This window comes from Rissa tridactyla, chromosome Z (assembly GCF_028500815.1).
Source record: "Rissa tridactyla isolate bRisTri1 chromosome Z, bRisTri1.patW.cur.20221130, whole genome shotgun sequence".
Taxonomy (NCBI): Eukaryota; Metazoa; Chordata; class Aves; order Charadriiformes; family Laridae; genus Rissa; species Rissa tridactyla.
The window spans coordinates 33,837,167-33,859,256 of NC_071497.1; the positions used below are offsets into that span (position 1 = coordinate 33,837,167).

General features: G+C 37.5%; 1 protein-coding gene across 3 annotated transcripts in view; it reads right to left on the reverse strand.

Annotated features, from left to right (window-relative positions):
* Positions 1 to 22,090, reverse strand: part of HOOK3 (hook microtubule tethering protein 3) — a 101,138-nt gene that overhangs the window by 62,456 nt on the left and 16,592 nt on the right. For 2 of the 3 annotated variants that reach the window (XM_054186560.1, XM_054186561.1), the window contains exons 2-4: positions 19,151 to 19,236; positions 11,897 to 11,969; positions 3,302 to 3,352 (exon numbers count right to left, since the gene is read on the reverse strand). In XM_054186560.1, coding sequence (XP_054042535.1) covers positions 3,302 to 3,352; positions 11,897 to 11,969; positions 19,151 to 19,236 — 210 coding nt within the window. Of the gene's footprint in view, positions 1 to 3,301; positions 3,353 to 5,655; positions 5,751 to 11,896; positions 11,970 to 19,150; positions 19,237 to 22,090 lie in introns of those variants that run through there. The other variant, XM_054186562.1, reaches the window with a different exon arrangement.

A 22,090-nucleotide genomic window follows, 5' to 3' on the forward strand; every position in this document is an offset into this window, starting at 1 on the left:
CTGCCTAACACACAAATATTAAAACACAATGCTTGGCACAACTAATATTTGGAAGAAGACAAATCTGACCATCTCAACTAACAGGCAACTATCAGTTTCAAACTTAGCAAGATTTTCTTCTTCAGATAAGAAAGGTAACAAAGTCAGGCTTCCATGGTGATCAAAAATATACTGATAATGAAATTTTTTCTAAAGCATTCCATTAAAAAAAACCTAACACCTAAAAACACCTTATGAAGCATCAAATATTATACACAAATCTCACATTTTTTACCACTAGAAAGCCAGAAATTGAAATATTTCACTTATACATGTGTCTAGCACTGATGGATGACAAATATAAGACAGTAAAAAAAACTCCATCACTCAAACTCACATTTCTAGAAAATTTAAGGATATTTAGCAAGTCTCAGCTAAGAAAGCTAGTTCCATGGAAGAGAATTTGAGGCAGTAGTACAATACATAATTAAACAGCCCACATGCAGAAAGAAAAAAAAAAACCACAAACCCAAAACCCCATGTGACTTACAATTAATGTAATCTGATTTATAATTAAGAAGATTTACATTAATGATTGTCAGTAGAAGGAATTAAACAATTCTGCTAAATTGTTCATAAAGAGCTTTCAGGGGGCTGAAAATATGAATATGAAATATGGAATTAAACAGATCTCTGACACATTAATTGCAGACAAAAAGAAACTGTCAGTTCTTAAGCAGGGTGCAATAAAGAAACAATGACTATGGAAAGAATCAGTCATTTGTTTGCTGGATGCTCTTTTTTGTGTTAATACGCAAGAAAAAACAGAAAAATCAGTAAAGGTATTTATAAAAAATATTTAACTGATGTGTATGATGAATATGTGGAAATCAAGCCATTCAAAAGTTTTCCAAGGTTGGGCTTTGTGGAATTGTTGTCATTGAGTTTGTTCTTGTTTTGTATGGTGGTTTTTGTATTGTGGCATTATTCTTTTCTCAAACAGCTTTCTCAAAGAACTAGCACCAACACTACTAAAAATCTCTATACTTTAAGGGACCCAGATTCATTCCTGTTGGAAAGACTTCCTTTAGGTCATTCTAGAGAGAAAATAAGATTTGAGAAAATAAGATGTGAACGCATCAAGCGTAATGGGGAATACTGCCATTGTATATAGACTGCGATAATACAGTAAAACACAATATTCTTTGAATTATACAAATCTCATATGTGTCTACATATTGATCCTAGTACCCAAATTTCTTTCAAATGCAATGCCAGCTTTAGGTTAATAGTACTACAATGGCTTCATAGTTACTGATAATATTATTGCTGTTGAGGAAAGCTAAGCGGAAGAGGCATATCAGCAGGCACTATGAAGAAGCCAAGGATGAAAAGGTGTAAATAGAGGATTTTGAAATACACAAGACACAATTTTAATTCGCCACCAACCAAAAAACCTGAAAGAAATATGAAAATGAAGGACACACTCCACAATAAATAGCTTGAGAAGAAAAATTTTTCCCCCTTTTTAAAAAGATAAATATAAAAAGCCTTTACAAAAAAAAAGAAAGTTTCAATTCCAGAGCAGCAGAGTTCTGCAGCAAGATTACTGGACATAACAAAGCATGCAAGCCATAAACAGGTAACTTTGCCTTCTTGTTCTTCCATACCGTAACTATCAAAGACAGCAATGTAGGATAGCTACTAAAAGATTGTTCTCCTGAATGTGATACAAATTTTTTAATTTTTGAAGATGAACAGAATTAGCTTATATGCTTGTCAAAGGCTTTTAGCTACATCAGGCAAAATCCATATACATTCACATCTGTGTTTTTGTATGTAACTGGTAGAAGAGAGAACTGGGCTGAGGAAAACATAACTAGGATTCAATTCAGATCATCTCCATTATCACCACAAGCAATGCCTCAGCAGAAAAAAAAAGAAACCAAACAAAAATACAGCCAAATTTATAAGCGTACATTACCTCTGCAGAACTTAATCAGATTGAAACAGCTCAAAACTTGCTTAGTAGTAAAGTTTTCATACCAGAAACTTAATCATCATACATACCAACTATCTGAAAAGAAGCTGGCATCACTTTGTCATAGTGATACTAATTTTCTATAACAAAATACTTCCTTGTTTTTTTTTCTAGAATTGTCAGTTATGACAGCTTGCTTAGCCATCAATTTTCAAAGTTATTTCAACATGGATACCTGACCATTTACTGAATATGAGCTTATGAGTCTAACTTTTGCTTCCTGAAAATCTGTTTATTTTCAAAGACTTAAGTTTATTAACAAATATCTTCCTCTCTGAAGTATTTATATATCTTCTGCTCCAAAGAGCTAAAAATGTTCTTTATACTCCCTCCTCAAGAGAAAAAAATAGGAAAGAGGTAGCTTTCAGCTGGAGCAGAGGAAGAAAAAACAAATTAAAAAAAAGTCAAACACAGGTACTGTTAAAGTCCATCATAAGGGCACAGTCAGCAACGACATACTATTTGTATGACAGAATTTGCACATCAGACTTCTCTGGAAGCTCTGCGTATTCAATAACGCAGGTGAGAAGTTTTAGAGAAGGCTAACAGCTGAGAATAGGCCATGAAACACTCTGTGTACTGTCCTGGTTTGGGGCGAAGCAGAGCCATCTTTCTGTTCAGTGAGCAACCAGGGTCAGCTGACTCAGGCGTCTACCCTGTGGAGGGGTCACACCTGTGGACAGGGCAGGTGACCCAAACTGACCAATCGGGTGTTCCATCCCACCTGCCATCTCAGTATAAAAGCTGAGGCACCAAAGGGGTCAGGTTGACTCCTCTCCAGTGGGCTCTTCTTCAATGGACTACTTCTTCAATGGACCTCCTTCTTCAATGACTGACATCTGAGGAGGACCCCATCAGCTCTTCTACCTTTGATCCTCATCAGTGTCTTCCAGTTCCCATTTGTCACTGACTCCAGCCTGGAACTTCCCCAGTGCCTGCCAGTGACATCTTCCTAGGAACTTGATCCTGTCTTGTATATATTTATTTATGTTTTATCTATTTCATTATTTCCTTTTTATTTTATTATTATTTCATTAGTTTAGTTTTTTTTAAATTCATAACTCTCTTTATCTCTCTTCTTCCTCTCCTTGGAGCGAGAGGTGGGGGAGAGCATCTGTCATCTTGTCATTGGCCAACCCAGCTCAAACCATGATATATAGCAAATACTTTGCAATAAAAATTCAGAACTTAATCAGTAGAATATAATTTACTTTAAACAGGATAACTAACATATTTAGCAAAAAAGGAATATAGATAGAGATTACTTAAAATGGTTCTTACCTCATGGTTGTAATCCAATATTCCTTTTAAAATTTTCTTCAGGTTGCTTACCTATTTGACAAGAAGAAGGAAACAGAATAAATGCAGGGAATACATTAGAGAAATTATTAAAAAGTAGGCAATCACAGAAGAATTACTCAAAAGAACCATACAATTATATCTATTTGCACAATGAGACCTTCTGTTTGAGCAGTTAAATTTAGAATCACGGAAGTTATGCAATAGTCCTTTATGATCAGACTTCCAGACCTGATCACAAACCATTAATTGACAGAATCCATTTAAATTTATGAAAAACATCACATTGTCTTAGACAGGCTTTAGATCAAAGTATAAAGCATGAGTTGCTTTTGGAATACTTGTTGATTTTAGGATTATTTTTTGTACCCACAAGTTGAAATATTCTTTTCCTCCTTTCTTCTCTTAAAGTATCCTAGTGATCTACTTTCTGCAGAGATAAACCTCTTCTTCCAAACCAAAACCAGGTACTGCTCAATATCCTCCTTTATTCCCAACCTATGTAAGCTTATTAACTTTCTCATTAATTATTCCTCTTAGTTCTCTAATTTTTGTTCATCCCCCCCCCATCCCAGCTCTTTACACCTGAATGTCTGTCTATAGTATCAAGGCAAAATTCACATTTCTGAGTGATGTCTGCACTGCCATACTAAGATAGCTTCTGTTCACTTGTGTAACCAATGACTTAGTTAAGTGTCTCCTGCTGTATAGAATCTATGCCACACTTCTCTACTTGTGAGAGTACTGTTCCTTTTCCAGCAAAAATCCAAAATCCACTTACATCAAGTCTCTGAGATAAAGAGTGCAATTAAAAATTATAAAAATGCTCAACAGATCTCATAGGTGATATTTAGAAAAAAAAAAACAAAACAAACTTTGTTGGGAGTAACTACTACAGATTATCACCAATTAATGTCCAAGTATTTAAGCAAGGAATTCAGATAATAATAGCAGTGCACCATTTCCTGTGACAGAGGAGTGGCTGAAGGTACTGGGGTTGATCGGCATGGAGAAAATGAGGCTCAGGGGAGACCTTATCACTCTCTACAACTACCTGAGAGGTCAGTCTCTTTTCCCAAGTAACAAGTGATAGAACAAGAGAAAATGGCCTCAAGTTGCACCAGGGGAGGTGTAGATCGAATATTAGGAAAAATGTCTTCCCCAAAAGGGTTGTCAAGCACTGGAAGAGGCTGCCCAGGGAAGTGGAGGAGTCACTGCCCCTGGAGGTATTTAAAAGACGTGTAGATGGGGTGCTTAGGGACATGGTTTAGCGGTGGACTTGGCAGTCTCAGGTTTATAGTAGGACTCGATGATCTCAAGGGTCTTTTCCAACCTAAATGATTCTATGGTTTGACGGAGTCTCTAAACAGGTTCTGCATAGACTGAACAGGACTGAACTAAGATTCACAAAAGGCTGTTACCGACAACAGTAGACATGGCAGCAAACTGTGGACATATAATGAAGGGAGAGTGAAAACAATAAAATCCCAACTGTCTTTAAAGCCTACAATAACTTCTATGTTCTTGATTACATTCCAAAAATACCCAGCTAGGAGATTCTGTCCACTGACAGAAGTCATCTATCTTCCAAAAGATCTGAGGAAACACTACAGGAAACAGTTAGGAAACATGATCCTGAAATCCAGGGACAAACTTAACACTTTACGACAATCAATGGACAAAATGAGGTGATGAAAGCAAACCCAGCCTCTTTTCTAAGAGAAACTCAAGAAAGGAACAGACTACACACAAACTAAAAGATCTAGCCATAAAATCCAAAGGGATAATGGTCTGATTACCTTATTCCGATTAATCCACTCCCTTTTGGAAACAAGTGGCAAAAGCTGACCACTTATTAATATAAAAGTACATCCTGATTGTCTTCATAATCACTGAACTTTAAGTCACATAAGAAACAAAAATTCACTTGGACTTGAAAAGTGACACATTGAATAGTCTGACAACCTAGAACGAGAACTGGAGATGCTACGTGATAGCAAGTACATAACAACATCTACTCTCCCTCTCGTAACACCATAATAATTAGCTTACTCTCAGGTTTACACCTTCTAGTGCCAAACACATACTATTTCTTTAATATTACACATAACACATCATGTTTCTGTAAGAAATACCACTATCTTCTAGCTGTCTGCCCAAAAGCAATCACCACCACCTCTCAAAGGCTATGCACAGTCATAACCAAAGCCTGCAACAGATTTAAGAATTTAAAGAAATGTAAATAATTTGAGGTCAAATCACCACAAAAAGTACCGCATTGATTGGAATATAATTTTCAAACTTGATTCATTAAAATCTTCCAGTTTGTAATTTACCTGAGTCTGATGCGGAAAGTGCCACAGAAACGCAAAGGCCATGTTGCAGAATTTAAGTCCCGTTTAACGATGAAAACATTGTGAGGAACCTTGAACTTGAACATAATCCCAAAAAAATGAGAAACAAAATTGAAAGTATCCACCTACAAAATACTGATTTTCCCCTTTCCTTGTAAGCGTTGTTTGAATTAAGGTCCCTTAAACACAAAAAGTCACCTTCGTCCATATAACTTTCATAGAGCTTAGAGTTGAGATGCTGGGACAAAATCAGTATTGATCAAAATCTGTCATCAAAACTAACATACAGGGCAGCATTCTCAGAAAAAGAAAATATCAAACAAACACACAAAAAAATAATCTTGTCTTTGAAGTCGTATTTTATTCCATGGTCAATCAGCAATAGTAGGATAACTTGCTTTCAAGAGTTAACTGTACCATCTTTGTATCTGGCATGTAACCAGGCCATTATAAGGCTAAAGCAGCTTCTTTATAGACTGGCTTAAACTTAACAATGATCTTCAGTATTACTCAGAGGGCTCTTGATTTTTTTTTTTTTTTTAACCTATCAGGAGTGAATACACTTAGATGATTCTACTGCCACTGGCAAAGAATCATCATGGGGAAACTACCACAAATGTTTTCTATTTTGAGATTCAACTCAGGACCTCCAGTAACATTTGTCAGGTCATAGCATAAGTTCTTAAAAGGAAGACTTCAAACAGAGATGAATGAAAATGAACAACAGCTCAAGAAAGTGTTAAAGACAACCAGTTACATCAGAATTCTAAATCACAGCAGGTGATGGTTGTTCAGAATTTTTTTTTCTCTTTTTCTTAAGCACATGGGGAAAACCTAACTATAACTTATTAACAAAGACCATTAAATCTTGCAACGACAGAACACAACAGATAGAATTTCCAATATCAATCATGACTACAAAGCACTGTAATATCCTTAGGAGATCAGGCCACAACCACATGGCACACTTATTTGCTTGCATCAGCAACCTGACTTCCTCCTTTTCCATACAAGGCATGTACGCTACCCTCTCAATCCCTTTCACATCTATTCCCTGCACCCATACCTCTCTTGGAAAAATACCTTCATAATCTTTTACTGAGAAAAAAAAAATACATAGTGGCAACTATGCTTTATTCCACTTCAAAAGTTGTTGCAGCTCACAATAGATGGATTATTATTTCTAGGTAAATCTCTGTTCATTTTCAATCTCTTTTCCATCTGTCATTTCCTGTTTTATTTCCCCAATCTCCTATTACCAAGGAGAGGATATCCGCTTTGAAGTAATGCATCCACAAAGGCAAGCCGCATGTTTTAATTCATTTTCTGAACACCTGAATTTCACTAATATCCACAGCAGAGATGTGTGGATGTTCCTTACTCTCTCAAGTTTACAGCCACCTTGGCAGTAGTATAGTACAACATAGTTAGCACACACTGTTCAGTATGAGACTGAGCCTTTTTAAATAGCATTAACCTGACAAACTGACTGGAATGAAAGCAGAGATGATGTGTCCTGGGTTACTGAAGGCAACACATGATCTGGCAACACTGTACAACTTCAAGTTTGTGGGGTTTTTCTCCTAGTTTTTTTTCCTCATCTGTCATATGAAATCTCTATTTTTATTTAATCACAATTTACTTACTGGTTACAAACCAACGGTCCGTAAGGGTAGTCCACGTAGATTTCTCTCTTTATGAATATACTTGAGCAACAAAAAGAAAGCTTGATGAAGTGGACAGCAGAAATGCCCTTAAGCTTGTGATTGCTGACAAAAAAAGCCAGTCCCCAATTTTGCATTTATCCCTATATCACGTGTATGACTGAAATCTTGTTTGTGCTGAAGACTCTGTGTTAATTGACTTACCCTTGTACATTTCAGGTCCTGAAGTGTCTGAATGGGAACCCCAATGTTCTGAAATGCTGTTCAACAGTATCTTTCCTGGTTAACTATGCAGTAACCTGTTTCCCTTCACACGGGTTATAATTAAGAACCTTATAACTTCTGTAAGTGTTGCTAGGGCACACTTGGAATTGGTGAGAGAATTCTTAATCACTCAACTTCAGATATTAAGGTACATTCATTAAGGTACATATTCTTCCTGCACTTAAAAGGAAAGCGGGGGAGGGGAGAGAGAGCGTGCATGAATTGCTCCCACCACATACATTAAGTTTCTGTTCGAAACTCCATTCTGCAGGAACCTGTCTCTTCGCTGTTTGTAAATGGAACCGAGAGAGAGATGATACCACTAGCTTTGGGGTTTATCCCCCTACAACCTGTCTTCTGCAAAAACAAATCCCAAAAAGAACAGATACAGACACTTCTTTGAGTTAAATAAGAAGGAAAAAAAATAAAATGTGTCTCTGAACACAGAGGGCATTCCCACATTAAACTTACATTTGGAGACATTGTTGACTTAGGAATTAAGGGTATATCGAAACAGAATTAAATATATCAGTTGCTAATTATCTTTTTGACAGAAATGAATGATGGCTTACAATACGCCTATAATCTGCTTCTTGCTTGCAGAAAAACATTCACATGACAGGCTTCCACTCTTATCAGAAAAAAAACTCTAAAAGGCAGCTGATGAATAAGTGATCCCTTCTCTTACAAAGGAACAAGAACGTAGCAGAAAGATGGTATTGTACAATGAAAACTAGCTTCCATTACTCCACCAGTCAAGCCAACTTGTACTGTAGAAGAATTCAGAGCAAACCCAATTGTACTACTGCAGGGAGTCAAAATTAATTTTCAAAAATCAGGTTTGTTTACTTAGATTACAGCAGGTTACAGCATTGGTTATTCCATTTTGCAATATTGTATCAAACTCAAGACATTCAAACTGTACTAGCTGCAGAAAGTCTAGTGGCTCCCATTGTTTGAATGAACTATTCAGTAATGGAACAAACGGAGCTTGCTACTATAAACATCGATAAAATTGTACTTTAAACTTATGCTGTAGTCTGAATGCCAAAGTGAAAAGTCCAGAAGAAAAAGTCAGAAATCAAGCTGAACAATGTATTTCCTTCCTTTCCCAAGCTAGGTACAACCACACTGAACAGAATGGAATACGGGAAGGGGGGAGGGGGTGGGAAAGGTGTCAGTTTTATCCCATCAACAGTCAACAACTTATTCTGTAATTGCCAAAACTGACATCGCGTATCAAATATTTAACTGTTTAAATTTCTTTTCTGTTACTGGTATTCCTGTATGACTTGACGTTGAACTATTCTTTTTTCTTGATTAGGGAATTTCATTCCTGCAAAATCTTGGCAACAGAATTCTTTTCGATTCGAAAGAACAGAATTCTTTCGAAACTGTTTCCTAGTTTCCTAGTTTCAATAAAGGCCATTTCATCTTCAAAATGCCTTTGTCTTCACTAGTGTGTTCACAGTTTAAACTCTGACTATATTAAAGCGTTCAGTTGTACATCAGGAAAGAGATGCATCTTTGCTTTTCTTTTTATTTTTTTTAACCACAACATAAAATTGCAGTTAGGGCAGCAGTGAGAAGAAGGGGTTTTTGTAGCCCAAGGGAAAGCAAACTGCTATGTACACTGATGTATGCTATGCCCGAGAAATTTTAACCCCAAAGAAATAACAACATGTTTCTCTACTAAACACAGCAGATGAAGATCATGTCAGCTATAACACAGAGAATGCTTCCTACTTTGCAAGTCCCCTACGTTCTAACATTTCCCTTTTTCTATCCTGTGCATTGTTCAGTCTCTCAAGTCAGACAGCCTGCCCTAAAACCAAGAATATAACAACATGCCTGTGAATTTATACATTTGTTTTAAATCAGTACATCAAGAGGAAAATATTTTTAGTAAGACTGCATTCTTGCAGTTACCATAAAGTGAATTGCTGAACAAAAGAAATAACGAAAGACGAGCCACATATTCTTGCTTATTTCCCAGACAGGACAGCATCCAATTAAAAGTTAGCAATTGCATGATTGAGTATCTCTTTCAACAGCAGTTAGGAGGGCTGTATCAAGCCTATGCTAACCTCTACCACACCCTCCTAACCACTGTGCCACAAGGTTGAACTACCTGCACATTACATTTTGGTTTGGTTTTTTTGTTGGGTTTTTTTGTTTGTTTTGTTTTTTGTTTTTTAAACTTATTTGCCCTATTAGACTGGGTCCTTTATGTGGTCCATAATATCAAGAGCTTGTACAAGTGGTGGCTATTACACCATATGATATTGGAGGCAAAGAGCAACCATGTTTAGCAACAAGAATATAATTCAGCTCATTATCATGACTTGTGAGGTAGTGAGATAACCCAATTATTTCTCACAGTGCTTTTTGAAATATGAAGGGAAATCTATATCATCGAGTCATGCAGAAGCATGTTGCCTACATTTTAAAATCTAGCGACAAACAAACAGAAGTGCACAGATTGAAAGTGCTTCTACAAGCCAGACTATAAATGATGGATGGACTGATAGCCATTTGAACAACTAGATCACTAATAGTGTTTACTCACATATAAAGAAGAACTGTTGGCAAAGTATAGGATTGCTTTCCTGGTTACAAAGTAAGAGTTAAGATAATTCATTTGTGCCTTTTAGTATTCTTTATGAAAAGGGAAGCGGTATACAAAAAATTTATACAAAAAGCTAGAGTACATGTCTCTCAAACAAAAATGGAATCAGTCATTAGTTCTTATTTACATGGATATATGAAAACCAAGAAGGAATGACACCAGTAAGAAACTGAAATCTGACCTGATGTTTTTCCAACCTCAATCACATAAGGAAGTTACTAGATTGATCAGCTTTTTTTTTTTTTTATTCACATCTGCTAAGCCTTAGTATCTGCCAAATTTGTGGCAGACATAAAAAAAAAATTATTCTTAAAGCTCCGTATAAGAGTTACAGAAGCTGCTGCTCTGCTTTCAATCAGCTGAAACACTATTATAACAAATAGTTCTCAATTTTTTGTTCTCCAAATTTACCAGGCAAGACTTCAATATTCCTTAGAAAAAAAAAAACATAGAAATATTTTAGAGAAAAAGAAAACCTTGTATCCAGCTGTCCAGTTGCAATTCCATATGCTTCTTTGAAAAGTTAATTTAAAGTAGCTGCTCTACGAGTAGCAGAGCTAACAAAGCCTGTTTAGGGATCATGCATTTTATTCACCAGCCTGTTAGTATATCCTCATCAATCTGCTCACATTTTTTCTAGCAGCCCTGGCAGACCAGCAAAAAGCAGATCAGACTTGCATGTGGCTGACCAGGCAGCAGAGACCATGTTGGCAGGTCTGCTGTCCAAGTCAAAACATAAACAGCACCAGTATACCCCATGCTCGGCTCAGATGGCACTTATCTGTATGTCCCTCCTATTCAGCCAGTGATATTGATAAGCCTGTAAGTACTAGAGCATTTCACAGCTGTAGCTCGTCCCCAGCTGCTCAGAAGGGTTTTGGTCGCCAGAACAAAATGGTTTTATTGGAAACACGAACTAACAGACAAACCATCACTATTTTGTTTCCCCAAGTAGTCAGGCAGGAAATGGCAATTTAGGTACATATATCACTCTCTGAAAGAAACTGGTCAGAAACTACACTAACATCTGTATGTGAAACTATGTTCTTCAGGTTTTATAAACCAAAAGGATCCTCAGCCGTAGCACTGTAAATTTTGTTGCCTTAAGGTTTTCAGAGAAAGTACTAGAATATCATGTAATGCAAGTGACCCAGCAATTAGACTGTGGTTAAAAAACATGCTGAGTACAAACAACACAGAAAAAACACAACTTCCTTGCCTAAAGCTCAGCAGTTGTGCAGAGCTGATAAAAATAAAAGTAAACAACACTTTGTCATTTTTATTTAAATAAACTGCTTGTTATTCTGCCATTTTTATGCAGCTGCTTCTCAGAGCTCTTTTCTTTAATGTTACTTTCACACTTTGCATTTAAAAAAATCTTTCATTCAACATTTGAAAACCAAAGATAATTGATGCATAGAACTTACTTTAATATTTTCTTTTTAAATTATTGAAATAATTTACAAATTCAAAATGCCTTTTCTTCACTAAACAGTGCAGGACTATAACAACAGAAAAAACAAGTAAGTATAACTAAAATGGTCTAAAATTCAAAATGCTGTGCTATAAAGCAAGGCCTTAATCTAGAAGTATGCTAATATTTAGATACAATATTGTATTAATATCTGAAATACAGATTCACAGACAAGCGAAGTAAGTCAAATACCTTTAGCCTCCAATTATCCCCAACTTCTGTTTTGATCCTGTTCAGCCAATTTTCATCAAAGTAAGCTGGATCTCTGAAACAAAAAATGTACTCATTAAAAACACGTTACAGAAACTGTGAGGATGCCTTAGTGATTAAGCCCCTACCTCAGGCTGAGGTTATTTAAATGACTACCTCTGTATCTGACACATGGTCTGCATATAGTAGTTCAGAATCCTGTTACTACTCACTTTTCTAAGGTCTCGCACTCTGTTGACAGCACAGCTTCATTTGTGTGCCATGAGTAACTAACACTTTTGAGGAAGCTGCTGTACTTGGAACGCATTTTGACAGCTTTTCCCTCTGTATGTTCTTCTTCCAATTTATCAGCTGGTGCTGGAACGGTATTTGCTTGCATTACTTGAAAGTGTTACAAAAATTACTACTTTTCCATGTATTATAGGTCCCTACTGCTACATACTGCTTACAACTACTCATCTTCTAAACAGGAAGCTCGAGACTCGACAATACCTATGTTGTCTTTACACAGTGAGGAAAGTTAAAAAGTATCACTGAAGTTAAGTATTTACTACTGAGAACACACTTTACTATTATTTCATCTACCAAACACTATCAGTTTTTGCAAATCTCTTTTCACAGTAACCCTAAGCAAATCTTTTTATGAACATCTTTGCTTATAAGTTTTTCTACCTTCTGCACTTTTGATAAGGCAATCAAAATAAAGAACAGAAGAACGCTTAGTGCTTGTAGAGTATATTCGTATTTCTATAAACTTCTTCCCTCTCTTCCTTTTTCTCACAAGCACCTTCTGTAAGCTGCTTCAAGACAACTCCCAAGACTCTCTTGCCCCCAAGTTCCAAGATCATCTAAAAGGCTAAGATTTCTGACTGTTCACTTAAGTAAAATTTTCCTTATATCATACGGAATTTTGAAAATGCTATGGTCAGAACTAAGGAGATCGAATGTACTACAAATAACTGGTTTAAAAGGAGTAGGTCAACATAATATAAGGAAAGGCTCATATTTCATCCAACATATAAAGTTAATATAGTCAGTGGGGAAAAAGATGACCTTTTTTTTTTTTGTAAGCATAAGGCTCTTAAGAGTCAGTGTGGCTGGGCAGGTTAGAGTTTCACAGGAAGTATTCTAATTTCTGGACTTTTAACACTGAGTACTATTAGATTTACTGCTGTATCCTCTAGGGATAGAAGGGTTCTGAACTGAGCTTTTTTTTTTTAAGGCCAAGATGCCATGAGATCTTTTGGCAAAAGCTCAAGAAAACTACAAATGCGTCTGGAGATCCAAATGACATTTATACCATATATGCTGTAAACCAGCAATTACTTCAGTACTTATATAAGGGCACAGACTTTGCAGCCACATTTTGTACCTGATGCACAGTATCTCCTGTACTCCATCTTCCCCATAATATCTTCTTCACAATGCATCAAGATTTGCAAGCAACCCGTGATACAATACACAGCAATGGGAGAGAGATCACAAATTGCAGTGTTTCTCTACTGTCACATTCCAATTGCTATTTTTACACAATCTGTTACAGACTCTGGTGAAGATTACGACATATTTCTCTTCCTCTGACATGGCATCCGCAAAGATATAGCTGGAAGAACAGCTTTAATTACTAGTTATGTTGATGACTCCAAATTACTCCCATTCAATAACAGTGCACAGATGACAGAATCTTAAAATTGTGAAACAGAAAAAGCAATGTCTTATCCAGAGTTTCATCTGGGTTTGAAATAGATGTTTTCAAATAGCTTTCAGTTGGCCTCTCTGCCCTCAGAAGACAGGTAAACCTAAGAATGAAATTGATTTGAATACATACAGGATCTACTAGAGATGAAGGAGGGTCACATTCAGCTTTTACAAATGGCTCTCCTTGCAAAAAGTTTTAAATCACCTAACTTCCACTTAATCACAACAAACAAGGTGTGGCATCCAAAAAATACCCTGGTATCTTTCAGGTGGGTCTTCTGGGAATTGCCAACAGACAAGTGAGCCTTGCTTACAACAGACAGACAACTACAAAGTGTTTATGCAGCTGAGTGAGAAAGCAGGTCTGTGCTTCAACAGCACAAAAGACCAACGGGACTTTCTTAAGGACTGTATCTTATAATTTTGAGGATTGCACTTGCTCACTAACATCTCCAGCTGCTTCAAGGCTGCAATGCCACGAATATACAAATTCTTGACTTACCATCTTCATTGCAAATAATGACTCCAAGAAGCAACATGGGTAAGTATAAACAAGGGCCCAGATGCAGATTTATATTGGGACTTACTGGATGGCTAATATTGCATAACTGATTTTCAACAATAAGGACATCTGCTGAGGAAGAGTAATAAGATTCCAAGGTCAGCTCCAACTCATTCCACTCTGGAAGCTGTACTTCTACAGCAACTAAGCAGCTACTACCGCAATAAAAGTAACGTGTGGACCAGCAACTGGTCTTCACTGTCTTGATGGAAGTCTTGGGCTACCTACACCTTTATATATATGTCACCAGACATATATAAGGAAGGTCCCTGAAAATTAAATCTAAACTCAGTGTGGTAGTCCTCTCCCACGGATCCCATTTGTTTTTTCTTTTGAAGTATACAAAATTCATGGAAGCATCCTAGGGTCCAGCAGCTGATAAGGAATACACTCTAAATCATCCACATGTACCAGTGCTCAGAATAGTACCAACAATTCTGTTTACAGCACCTCCACACAGATTACACAATAATTAGCAGCATATTGCAAAAACACTTTGCCAGCAATGCAACAAGCAGAAAAGCAATAGGCTGGGTATCAACACCAAGCAAATCTATGAGCTGTGATCATCCTTTCCTCACCCATAAATCACCTCAGAATCATTCCTAGTTTGCCATTATAATTTTATTTCTGTCCTCAAAAGTACGATTAAGGTTCAGAATTAATACCAACAACAATACTTTCTCTATATGAGAAACTAATGAAAATAAAATCTGAAATAAAAAAAATTTCCATCAGAATTTCTACAAATACTTTTTAAAAGGAGCTTCCAGACATCAGGTCATGCACAGCCCTTGCTGCAAAAAAGTCTCCCTCTGCTGAATTGCCATGGTTTGGGCCAGACTGGCCACTGAGATGAACGACAGATGTCCTCAAACCAGGACACAAATCTTTAGAAATCATGATTCAATCATATTCATAGTTCTTTAACTCCCTTAGTCCATGTCATTAAGAAAGATGCTGTAATTTCTTACAGTGTTTGAAAAAGCATCACCTAAGCAAATATGAAAATGTGTGGTTGAGAACTGAGTGGCTGTGATTACAAAACCTACCAGCTCATTTTGAAGAGTTACTGCATTAAACAAGGACAGCAGAAAACTGCTTAGAGCATCATTACCATGAGATTATTTGTTTGCACCAGGCATTTTGAATTCAGTAAATTCCTGAGCCTAGATCCAAACTTGGACAATCTCTTCCAGTGGATAACTTTCAGATTCATAAAGTTATTTGTTTATCAGTTGATTGCTGCCTAGTATCTGAATACTACTGCAGATAACAGTGACTGTTCTTCAGGGTACAAGATACTTATGCTGTTGTTAATGCTGTATCACTTCATGTGATGTTGTTTTCAGGAGTGCTCATTTATACCATCTCCATCTTATTTTGTATGCAAATTTTCCTTTATTTAAGCAATCATCTCTCCACATCATAGATGCCAAGAGACAGAAATATTCTTCTGAAGAAAACCAGCCCACAGAGCATGTAGTATAACTCATGACTATTACTCATTTTAACAGTGGTACAGTAAGCTGCATAAAGAAATGTCTGTTTACAAAAACTTCCCTCCCCCAGCGACATACAAAAGCATGGCTTTTGTGTTCTGCATGTGTCAAAACATACACAGCATCCTGCAATGTATAATGAATAATTCATTAAGTAGGGCACAATGCACAGATGACAAATTAAAATATATACCATCTCTTACATTTACCAAGGTCAGTATGACAGACAAAGAAAGAATTAAAACAAGAGGGTCACCTGGTACTAAACAGTCTCCAGAGTGGGATGAAAGGAAAATTCAAAACTGTAGCATAAAACAGGGAATCATGCTGTTCTAGGGATATGAACGGACAGTGAAACCATGAGTAACACCAGCAAAGGCTACACAAAAACATGAAGAAAAAGAGGATGCAATTCAAAAATAAGCTATGGCACTTCTATCTGCTCTAAACAGCATAACCTACGTGATTTTAGGCAGACAGCCTACTCATAGATAGTTCAAATGTTTTCTTTTGCTTCCAATCTTTACTCCTGGAGTACCGCATTTGTAAAATAATAATCAACACTGATTTTGTATAGGCATCTTATTTTACTGTATTTCATATCAATTCTAGTCAGAGAGACCAGTAACATTTACATCTGAACACAAATGAGCAAAAAAAGATAAGCTAAAACACAGGCTGAATTTCTTCCCCTGAGATAATATAGTTGGCATTAGAGAATTCCATTCAATGGTACTTTAATCTGAAATTCAAAGATAAAGGTTTCATGATAAAAAGAAAGAGAGGGATTTACCAGCACCTGTTTATTAATGACTGAATATAAAGCAAAATGTTCATGCTTGGTTACGTAGTACACATTTCTGCCGTTTTATACTGCACACTACATCATTGAAAAGCTTCTGAAGGTGTCAGTAATTCCCTCTGTACTCTTTCCTTCTCACAGCCTCTTCCATCAGCTTTATTACAGAAAATTCTGCTACATGAGTTGTTACTCCTGACGAATAGCCCTTACTTACAAATGGGCTGCTACCTTGAGTGCAAAAAATATCAAGAATAATGCACAAACAATTGAGAGCAACGGAAGGAGCTGCTAGCCCCTTTTGAACACTTGACACAAGGCACAGCGGGTTTTTAATCAGCTGCTGAATATTCTTCCTTTTTTTTTTTACTGACAACAAATCCTACAGTTGTGTTGTGCAAATTTTCTGTATATCTAAAGCAACTAACTACCTGAACTAGGGATCTCTTTGAAACTGTTCCTCATCATAAACTACTGTCTTAATTTCTTCTTGTTCCCACTATCTCCTCCCCTCCTCCAATGAACTCTTCCTATGAAGGTGGAGGTTAAAAAAAAATAGAAAGAATACAGACTTCAGACTTTTAAACTTCTAAGTTTTCAAGAAGCAATGGTATCCTTACTCTCCTATAAATATATATCCAGATCACTGGATCACCCCAAAATCTTTCAGTTTTCATCAATGCTGTACCTCACTTAATTTGAGTTCTTCACTGACTGCATTTTCTTCATTCATAGTAACGAACACACATTGATGAAGAACCCTAAACAAGAGGCAGCTATACTGAAAGACACCCAAATTTCAAGGAACACGCATTACAGAAATAGTAGTTTACCCCTCTCAATGGAATAAGAGGTTCAAAGGATTATGAACAGCAGCACAAAGTCCAGCTGGAGGCCAGTCCACCAGCAGCATACCCAAGGGGTCAACACCATTAAATATCTCTGATAGTGACCTAGATAATGAAACAGAGTGCAACTTTTCAGATAATACAAAACTGGAAGGAGTGTTGCCGTTTGGAAGGACCTTGACAGGCTGGAGAAATGGGTTGATAGGAACCTTATGCGTTTCAGCAAAATTAAGTGCAAACCACATGCACCAGTATATTCTGGGGGCCAACTGGTTGGAAAGCAGCTTTGCAGAGAAGAAGCTTGGTAGAAACCAAGCTGAACACATTCCAGCAATGTGTCCTTGCAGCAAAGAAGGCCAGACACATCCTGCGCTGCACTGGGAAGAGCACTGCCAACAGGCAAAGGGACGTACTACTCAGCTCTGGTGACAGCACTCCGAAATGCTGTGTCCTAGGCTTCCCAGTATGAGAGACCTGCACATACAAGGAAGTTCAGCAAAGGGCAATTAAGATGATTAAGAGATTGGAGCATCTGTCATATGAGGTGAGACTGAGCAAGCTGTGTCTGTTTAACCTCAATAAGAGAAGGCTCAGTGGGATCTTATCAATCCTATGTATAAATACCTGATGGCTCCTTCTTTATACCCACACATAATCTTCTCAGTGATGTCCAGTGAACAGACAAGAGGCAGTGGGCACAAATTGAAAGACAAGTAATTACATCTAAAGACAGAGAAAAAAATGCCCCCTGCTTTTTTTTTGGGTTTTTGTTTGTTCTGTTTTTTAAAACTGCAAGAGCAATTGAATATACTCAAAATCTGATGGGACTCAATCCTGGGGCAACTTGCTCTAGAAGACTCTGTTTTGAGCAGGTGAGTTAGATTAAACATTCCAGAGGTGTCTCCAACCTCAACTGTTGTACAATTCTTTGATGTAAACCAGAATAACTCTAACAGAAAGCTGTTCATTTCTATTCCGTACCTGCTCAGTCTTCATTTTCAACAAGTTTCATACAAAACATTTTATTCTGCATTTACACTCAAGACTCAACATGTTAAAAGGAATAAAGCAAATCTTTTTTTTTTAAAAAAGGTCTGTAGGAACTGGCATGCTCTATTAGGGCTTCTGAGTTTGGTAAATGCTGCTTAAGCTCCTAATGTACAAAAAAAGCCCTTGCCCTTCTGTAACAACAGGTAATTCTGCATATAGATACATTTCAGGTGTGTATCTGTAGTCCCCAGAAACATACTATATTACACTGAGATGGTGAACTAACACATTTTGTGCTATTTAATCTTAAAGGTCAAAATAACAAAAACATCTAATGTAACAGCTATTATTCCTTCACTTACTTTCAAGAACATAGTAACTTTGCAAACAACTAAAGTGACAGTTCCAATTTATCACAGAAGTTTTAATGCATGAAATGACAGTATATATAATATTATTGATATACTGACTGTAGTTTCAAACAAGGGTCAGGGCCAATACCTTACCTTGCACTGGTTCCAACTTTTTAAAAAAGTTTCATTTTGTAAGCTTAGGTTTAATCCAATTTACAATCCAGTAAGCTCATATTTGAATAAATACCTCCATAAAACAGGACTTTTGGGTTGGGTTTTTTTTTGCATTTAAGATAGTTATCTGAAAACTATAAAGAAAAAACCGTATTATTCATGTTCCAGATTAAAGTACTGTCTAAGCATAGGAAAAGCTACATCCTTACGGAACACCAGCCAAGTTTGAACCAAAACACGCTTGAACACAGAAAAATGTATTGATAATAAATTTGTGTGTATTTAATTCATTAGATAAAAAAATTCTTACATTTTTTGAAGAACCTGGGCCATGACAACCCCACTTGTTAAGTCTTCCACGGTTTGGCATGGTGCCTCAACATCAAATGTCTGGATCTGTGGGAGAAAGGAAAAGGTTACATTATTTTACTTCAAGGTCAAGGGATGTTCAGAAGTAAAAGAAATACTACCAAATAACAAATAGAACAGAGTAAACCCTACACATTTAGAATACATGGTAGGAATTAAGAAGCTTTAGTCTCAAGAGCAATCAAGGAAACAAACTACTGACAAGGATCCCCACCTTTGTTTTTGTAAACTTGTAAACTTTGCTACAAAAAACAGTGGTATATTCTCCAAAACGTAAATTTTCCACAGCATTTTCTAATTTGGAAAGTGACCGGGCCTTCTGTTGTCCCATTCAAATACTTCTAGAGTGCTTCCTTAGAATAAAGAGCTCTCTATCCCCAGGTTTAAGAAATCGGGAAAGGAGGGCAAGAGATTGATATGGCTGAGTCAAGACCTGCTAGTCAGGGCAAGGAAGAGATGCACAGACAGTGGAAGCAAGGACAGGTAAGAGTATAGGGATGCTGCCCAGTTGCGTGGCAATGTGGACAGGAACACCAAGGCACAGCTGGAGCTGAAATTGGCAAGGGACGCAAAGAACAATAATAAGGGCTTCTACAGGTATGTCAGCCAGAAAAGAAGGTCAAAGAAAATGTACACACACACACCCCGCCCTCCCCTCATAAGCTGATAACAACAGACAAGGAGAAAGCTGAGGTATTCAACAACTTTTTTGCCTCAGACTTCACTGGCAACCTCTCTGCCCGCACTGCTCAAGTGGATGGACCACAAGGCAGGAAGTGGGGGCCCTCCAACTGTAAGAGAAGATCAAGGTTGCCCTGCAGAGAAGGACTTGGGGGGTACTGGTGGATGAACACCTGGACATGAGCTGACAGTGTGTGCTTGCAGCCCAGAAGGCCAACCATATCCTGGGCTGCATCAAAAGAAGTGTGGCCGGCAGGTTGAGGGAGGCGATTCTGTCCCTCTACTCTGCTGTGGTGAGACCCCACCTGGAGTACTGCATCCAGTTCTGGAGTCCTCAGTACAGCAAAGACATGGACCTGTTTGAGCGCGTCCAGAGGGGGCCACAGAGATGATCAGAGGGCTGGCGTACCTCTCCTATCAGGACAGCCAGAGAGAGTTGGGGTTGTTCAGCCTGGACAAGAGAAGTTTCTGGGAAGGTTCCATCTGGATCAGGGCAATCCCAAGCACCGATATAGGCTGGGCAGTGACTGGCTTGAGAGCAGCCCTGAAGAAGGGAAGATTTTGTTGTGGCCTTTCAATACCTGAAAGATGGGGACAGACTTTTTAGCAGGGCCTGTAGCAATAGGACAAGGGGTGATGATTTTAAACTAAAAGAGGGAAGGTTTAGGCTAGATACAAGGAAGAAGTTTTTTACACTGAGGCTGGTGAAACACTGGAACAGGTTGCCCAGAGAGGTGGTAGATGTCCTATCACTGGAAACATCCAAGGTCAGGATGGACAGAGCTCTGAGCAACCTGATCTAGTTGAAGATATCCCTGCTCATTGTAGGGGCTTGGACAAGATGATGTTTAAAGGTTGCCTCCAACGAAAACTATTCTGTGATTCTATGATTCTATATTCAAATACACTCTCTCAATTAACACACGTAAGAAACTCAGCTTTTAGAAGTTTAGAAGAATCGCACAAAACTATCATGGGCTTCCCAATCCAGATTAGACATAGAGGGACATACATACTCCAAACTTCACTTTTCCCTACTATCAGATGGAAGAGAAGAGCACAATGCTGCTAAACCCTGAAGAGTCTATGCACTACCAGTGTTCTGAATTATTTCAGGGTGTCTTATTAAGACAGTGACAGGCAGTGAGGTCCATATAATGACAAGACTCTGGTCTTCAGATGGAAGCTAAGATTCAAAAATGGTGCTATTCTGAAGGGCAATGGCAACTACCATAGGACTGAGCTGTCTGATGACCGAATTACTTATGACTGAATTACTTATGACTAAAGATTAGTTTGCAACAAATTCCCTTCCAGAGACTGCACACTGAACACACTTACTGAGACCAACCTAAAGTTAATTTTCTGAGGATGCTACATAATATTCTAGATTATGCAGGAGCAAGAATAATCTCTTAACAAAAAAACACTCATCAATACACATAATTTCCATATGGCTTCTATTCATCAGCTCAATTTTCACGCATATTGCATACAGGCTATCTGAAACCCTCCCCCTACCATACCAGCACGTGTACAAACACACAAGGCAAAGCCTTTTCTGCCTCCCTCCCTTGGTGTGGAAAAGAGCCTTTCTGCTTGAGCACAGTCTTTTCAACTGGTCTAAGTTATTTGATCATTTACTTTAAATGAACATTATTTTTAAAGGATGCGGATGAGTTTTGTGAAAATACTTTTGATGATATATCATTTGAAGCCTCATGCTCCTTGCTATTATCCTCCTCTTAAAGCGAAGCCTGTGCTTATTTGTAGGAAGCACTACTCTCATGCACCAGCAATAAAAAAGCTTTCAAGACAGCTTGCAGCTTCAGGCTACATAAATATTAGATATATCAACCACTTTTTTCTGAACGTAATGTACAACCATTCATGCTTTAGTGGCATTTGAAACACTAATGCTGGTCCAAGCCATTTCCCAATAAATGCCCTCTAGATATGTATCTTACAATAAAAGACAATTCATGTCACAGTAGGAAATTTTGCAGGTCCTTTTTTGAGGAGAAGGCTCTCAAAAAAATCAAGAGCACAATATCCAAATTGTCATATTACCTTTAGAATGTCATGTAAGCACTCTAGCAACAGGATTTAACATTAATTTGGAGAACAAGGACCTAGATGAATGTTCCTTTCTTTCTTTTACTCTGGAAAAAAAAACCAACTGGCACTCCATTAGGAAAGA